The following is a 6,816-nucleotide window of genomic DNA, read 5'->3' on the forward strand; positions in this document are numbered from 1 at the left end:
TATAATATACTCATGTTTTACCTGGATAACTAACTTATCAACTCCTTTCACCTTAGTCAGAACAAGGTGTCTGTCAACAGGCTGTCAATGACTTGGCAGAGATGGTGACCACACAGAACCCCAGTCCATGTGTACAACTGTCCCCCCTTATCTGCAGGGGAGATGATTAATACCCCAGTGGATGCCTAAAACTGTGGAGAATACCAAACCTTTTCCTGTACATACAAATCTATGACAAAGGTTAATTTACAAATCAGGCACAGTAAGAGATTAACAATAACCAATAATAAAGTAGAAAATTATAACAATACTAGAGGCCTGGTGCACAAATTCGTGCACAGGTAGGGGGGTCCCTTGGCCTGGCCTGCGATCAGGGCCGATCAGGACTAGCCAGCAGGTTAGGGAGGGACTACGGGAGGTTGGCTGTGAGAGCACACTGACCACCAGGGGGCAGCTCCTGCATTGAGCATATGCCCCCTGGTGGTCAGTGTGTGTCATAGCTACTGGCCAGTCATCCAGTCCTAATGGTCGCTTAGGCTTTTATATATATAGATACAGAAATAAATTTTATGTAAATGTGGTCTTTCTAAAAATACCCTATATTGCACTGTACTCTCCCTACTTCTGATAAGATGATACATGCCAACATGATGGGAGGAAGTAAGGTGGAATTTTCCATTTAATACTTTGGTACTATGGTTAACCGTGAGTAATAAACCACTGAGAGCCAAACCATGGACAGGGGGAACTACTGAATTTCCTCTGTCTCTTTTCCCCTTATCTAGTCTACCTCGCAATCATTTCAGTTGATTTTCCTAAAGCAAAGAGCAAATATTTATTAAGATTTGCCATGATGTATGTACTCTATTTGGTGATGAAAGGACTATTGTAGGAAAGTCAATGACTGTAGCATGCAGGAAGCAATGTGAAGCACCAAGTGGGGCAGGAAACCAGTCAAAAGAGTGTTCAACAGGAGGCTGCGGGGATGGGAGTGGCTGGAAGAGATTAATGGGGGGGGGGGGGGAGGACCTATGTAATACTTTCAACGATAAAGATTTTTAAAAATATATATATAAAAACACTTAACTTAGAAAAGAAAAAAACAAGAGTGCATAACAGGCCAGGCTTTCTTTATCCTGTTCAAAGCTGTTCAGGGATCCCAATACCTGTGAAATGAAGGCCAAATTCCTGAGCCTAATATCTAGGACAGTCCACAGTCTGACTTCAACATACTTTTCTGCTCTCTTCTATTACTTCTTCCATCACAAGTATCCAATTCGCCTGCCATTAGCATGTGCCCATACCTGTTCATAGTTACTTCTCCCGTCTATCTTTCTAAATCTTGCTTCCTTTAAAAATGTAGATTCTAACTTGTTGTTTAATGGGTAACTTGCAGAAGTTGTTTTGCAAGTCAACCAGTTCTGGAAATGGGATGCACAATGTGAGTGCACTTAACACTATTGAACTGTACACTTAAAAAACATTAAGATGGCCGAAACCGGTTTGGCTCAGTGGACAGAGCGTCGGCCTGTGGACTGAAAGGTCCCAGGTTCGATTCCGGTCAAGGGCATGTACCTGGGTTGCTGGCACATCCCCAGTAGGAGATGTGCAGGAGGTGGCTGATCGATGTTTCTCTCTCATCAATGTTTCTAACTCTCTCTCTCCCTTCCTCTCTGTAAAAAATCAATAAAATATATTTAAAAAAAAAAAAATTAAGATGGGCCCGGCCGTGTGGCTCAGTGGCTGAGCATTGACCTATGAACCAGGAGGTTGCAGTTCGTTTCCCAGTCACATGCATGGGTTGAGGGCTTGAGCTCAGTGAGGGGTTTGCAGGAAGTAGCCGGTCAATAATTCTCTCTCATCATTGACGTTTCTATCTCTCTCTCCCTCTCCCTTCCTCTCTGAGATTAAAAAAGTATGTATTATTTTTTAATGTCTAAAAAAAAAAAACCAATTAAACTTCCTGGAAACAAATGAAAATGAACACACAACAACCCCAAATCTCTGGGACACAGCAAAAGCAGTCCTGAGAGGGAAGTTCATAGCACTACAGGCATACCTCAAAAAACACAACAAGGAAAATTAACAATAAACTACTTAACCCTACAACTTAAAGAATTACAAAGAGAACAACAAGAAAAGCCCAGAGTACGTAGAAGAAAGAAGATAATAAAGATTAGAGCAGAAATAAATGACATAGAGACTAAAAAAACAATACAAAATGCAATGAAACCGAGCTGCTTCTTTGAAAAGATAAACAAGATTGATGAACCATTAGCCAGGCTCATCAAGAAACAAAGAGAGAGGACCCAAATAAATAAAGTCAGAAACTAAAATGGAGAAGTAACAACTGACACCACAGAAATACAAAAGGTTGTAAGAAAATACTATGAACAAGTATATGCCAACAAGCTGGACAATATGGACGAAATGGACAAATTCCTAGAAAAATACATTCTTCTAAAACTGAATCAGGAGGAATCAGAAAACCTGAATAGGCCAATAAAACTAATGAAATGAAGGCAGTAGCCCTAACCGGTTTGGCTCAGCAGATAGAGCATCGGCCTGTGGACTCAAGGGTCCTAGGTTCGATTCCGGTCAAGGGCATGTACCTTGGTTGCGGGCACATCCCCAGTGGGAGGCATGCAAGAGGCAGCTTATTGATGTTTCTAACTCTCTATCCCTTTCCCCTCCTCTCTGTAAAAAATCAGTAAAACATATTAAAAAAAAAAAAAAAAGAAAGAAATGAAGGCAGTAATCAAAAAAGCCCCAGCAAATAAAAGCCTGCGTCTGGACAGCTTCACAGGGGAGTTTTATCAAACCTTCAAAGAACAACTAACACAATATCCTCCTCAAACTATTCTAAAAAATCCAAGAGGAAAAAACACTTCCAAGCTCCTTTAATGAGGCCAGCATTATCCTCATTCCAAAACCAGATAAAGACACGTCAAAAAAAAGAGAATTGCAGGCCAATATCCCTGATGAACATAGATGCTAAAATCCTCAACAAAATATTAGCAAATCAGATCCAGAAATATATTGAAAAGGTCATACACCATGACCAAGTAGGATTCATTCCAGGGATGCAAGGCTGGTACAATATTCACAAATCAATAAATGTGATACATCACATAAACAAACTGAAAGACAAAAATCACATGATCATATCAATAGACGCAGAAAAAGCATTCGACAAAATCCAACACCCATTTTTATAAAAAACTCTCAGCAAAGTGGGAATAGAGGGAGCGTATCTCAACATGATAAAGGCCTATATGACAAACCTACAGCCAACATCATACTCAGTGGGCAAAAACTAAAACAATTTTCCCTAAGAACAGGAACAAGACAGGGATGTCCACTTTCACCACTCTTATTCAACACAGTACTGGAAGTCCCAGCCACAGCAACCAGACAAGAAGAATTAAAAGTCATCCAAATTGGAAAGGAGGAAGTAACTCTCATTATTCGCAGATGATATGATATTGTACATAGAAAATCCTAAAGACTCCACCAAAAAACTACTAGATTTAATAAATGAAATTGGCGATGTAGCAGGATACAAAAACAACACCCAAAAGTCTATGGTTGTTTTATAACCAATAATGAATTCTCAGAAAAGAAACTAAACAAACAATCCCACTTACCTTTGCAACAAAAAAATTAAGATACTTAGGAATAAACTTAACCAAGGAGGTAAAGACTTACAATCAGAAGCAAAATCAAAGGACAAAGAAAATTATAAATCACTGTAACTGCTTTAATATTAAAATATTTATTTTTCTAAAAGATCACACAAAAGTTGGGAAGAGAAAGAGGATGTCAACTAGTCTACATCAAAGTCCAGGCTGATGGAGGACAAAGAGCTGCCTAAGGAAATGTAGCTGGAGTCAAGGGCAGAGCTGGAGCTGGTGGCCGGCCTGAGCCCGGCAGCCTGGGGCAGCCACGCTCGCCGGCACCACCGAGTGCAGAGGGGGGCAGCCATGCTGCTGGCCCCATCATTCCTCCTTTCCAGAAAGGGAGAGAGCGGGCGCTCACTCTTTAGACATGTTCTTGATGGTCTTGTGCTCCTTCATGGCCTTCTCCCAATCGCTGCCATTGAATTCCTCGATGACCATACTCCGCACAGTGCCCTCATCCAGACAGTGTGGGGCGATTCCTGGGGGCAAGTGGCACAGAGAAAGGGGTCCCCAGTATGAGTGAGACCAGGTGCTCTACTGGCTCTTGGACAAACCCACACCTGCGAGCATCACTGGGCTGCATGTGAGCCTACAGGGTCCTGCTTACTTTGCTTGTCTCTGAGATGGGGATCAGCCTTCCTCAGCCAGGGGAGGCCACGGCGGGCCATCTGTCAGGACCGGCTGAGTACAGAGCAGAAAGGCTCCACCTGGACCCATCTCTGACTGACAGTCTGCAGAATTCACAGGCCTTTTCTGGCTGAGCCAGGTGGCTTCTAAGCATTAAATGCCACCCCATCTGTACAGGAGTTGACACTGTCCAAAGCCTTCCTGTGCTTCGTGGTAGGGAAAAGGTGCCACCATGTGACGCATGGGAACAAGCAGCAGCTGCTCTGGGAAATGCGCATAAGAGCAAGGTGGTGCCTCGCCCTCCCCACCACGAGGCAAGGACACGGCCCAGTTGCCCCAGTCCTGGAGGCTGCGCCTCCACAGGAACGAGATCCCTCAGGGACGTCCCCACTGCTGTTTCAATTCACATGGCAAGGGCCGTCATTCTGAACAACCGTCTAAAGGCTGTTTCTGCCTCCAGATCAAGCAGGACCGGAAGAGGGACTTTGGGGGGTTCTCCTGTTTCTGTTTTGAACCAAAAAGTTTGAAGGGCATTATCAATGCTCTTCGATCTTGCTTCCTTATCCCTGTAACCACCATTGTTACCCCCCTTCCCACAGGCCCCCCATCTCTCCCCTGCTCGCTGTCCCTCAGTGCCAGCCCCGTGAGGCAGCGCTGGCAGCACCAGGATGAGGTCAGGACGGGGCTGGCATCTGACCAACCAGAGCCAGGCTTCCGTCCCAGCGTCTGTTCCTCTGAAACAGGCATGCGGGAGGGTCTCGCCACGCAGGGGCAAGCCGAGCACGCAGTGCCCCCCTTGCTAACCAGATCTGCCCCGAGCAGCCCGGTGACTGGGTGTCCCCCGAGCTGTGCCATTCCCGTTACTCACCGAAGCCGCCGGGGTTGGAGCGGGGGGTGTAGAAGCTCTGCACCCCACATCTCTTGCAGAAGGTATGCTGCGCCTTGTGAGTGTTGAACGTGTACGTGGTGATGCTCTCCGCTCCCTAAGGGAAAACAGACAGACAGGTGTCCCCTTCCACAGAGATGTTATTTCTCACTTAAAAAACCTATCTTCAAAAAGGCTCAACGGATTAGGGAGCCCCTCTGCAGGGCCCTCGGGATGATGAGGACACGTCCGATCCCCCAGGGAACCACCTGCACAGCCAGGAGACTCGTGTAGATGGGCCTGTGCTGGAGAAAGGACAGCTCATGCCTTCTCGCAGGTCAACTGCACACAGAGCAACTCAGCCTCACAGTGTCCCTGTTCACGGCCAGACAGCCCTGTCGACACCGGGGCAAGAAAACGCCTGCTTTCCAGGCCCGAGTGAGTCGACAGCCCGCGCTAGGGACTGGCTCTCCATGTCCCCCAACAGTGCCGCTGAAGGTCTTGAGAAAACAGTCAACTGCAGTTGTGAAGAACAAACTAAGAAAGGAGTCTTTGCGTGACATCAGAGACAAAAGACTAATTTCCCAAATGGACAATAACAAATGAGAAATTGGACAAAGAACATGAACAAACAGTGACAAGAAAAAACAGGCCTGGCGGGTAGCTCAGTTGGTTAGAGCATTGACCCAAAATGTAAGGTTGAGGGTTTGATACCCAGTCAGGGCACCTACAAGATCAACCAACAAGCACATAAATAAATGGGACAAGAAGTTGATGTTTCTCCTCCCCCCCCCTTCTTCTCTCTCTAATCAATAAATAAAAATTAAGAAAAAAATAAACAAATAGGTCTTTAACCTGTGAAATGTTTACACTCATGAACTGCGATGAGATATTTTTCACTGTCAGGTGGGCAAAATATAAAAGCAGTTTAACACAGTACTGAGGAGATGTGGAGGAACATCACTCAATGGGCCAGTTGTGAGAATATACACTGATGAGTTCTGACATCAAAATTTTAAATGAACAATCCTTTGACAGAGCAACTCCACGTCTAGAAATGTATCCCACAATTAGAATTCCATGTTTCCAATGACACATGTACATGGATATTACAGCACTGTCTGTACAGGCTGAAAACTGGACAAACTGAAAATGTCCAACAGAAGGCTAGTTAAAGCAACTATGGACACATAAAATGGAATCCTCTGCAACTTTCCAAAAGTTACAAATACTAATACGGAATCTTCTCTAAGGTCACAAAGTTAGTGAAAAGGCAAAGGGTATACTAATGTGTGTACTAGACTACCATTCCTATTTTTTAAAAAAGGATATACATACTTGTGCCGCTGTGTGGTGTCGGGGGGTGAGGAGTGTGGGTGTGGGTTGGGGTGGAGGGTTTCTGTGTGTGTGTGTGTGTGTGTGTGTGTGTCTGTGGGTTGGGGTGGAGGGTTTCTGTGTGTGTGTGTGTGTGTGTGTGTGTGTGTCTGTGGGTTGGGGTAGAGGGTTTCTGTGTGTGTGTGTGTGTGTGTGTGTGTGACTGTGGGTTGGGGTGGAGGGTTTCTGTGTGTGTGTGTGTGTGTGTGTGTGTGTGTCTGTGGGTTGGGGTAGAGGGTTTCTGTGTGTGTGTGCGCGTGTGTGTGTGTG

General features: G+C 45.1%; 1 protein-coding gene across 2 annotated transcripts in view; it reads right to left on the reverse strand.

The window, feature by feature from the left end:
* Positions 1 to 3,758: 3,758 nt before the first annotated feature.
* CENPV (centromere protein V) overlaps positions 3,759 to 6,816 on the reverse strand; it is a 21,604-nt gene continuing 18,546 nt past the window's right edge. For both annotated transcript variants that reach the window (XM_036296280.1, XM_036296281.1), the window contains 2 exons: positions 5,176 to 5,290; positions 3,759 to 4,159 (listed from right to left, as the gene is read on the reverse strand). In XM_036296280.1, coding sequence (XP_036152173.1) covers positions 4,135 to 4,159; positions 5,176 to 5,290 — 140 coding nt within the window. In that variant the 3' untranslated portion in view covers positions 3,759 to 4,134. The remainder of the gene's footprint in view (positions 4,160 to 5,175; positions 5,291 to 6,816) is intronic.

The sequence above is a fragment of the Myotis myotis genome, unplaced genomic scaffold (assembly GCF_014108235.1).
Source record: "Myotis myotis isolate mMyoMyo1 unplaced genomic scaffold, mMyoMyo1.p scaffold_m19_p_29, whole genome shotgun sequence".
NCBI classification, from domain to species: Eukaryota; Metazoa; Chordata; class Mammalia; order Chiroptera; family Vespertilionidae; genus Myotis; species Myotis myotis.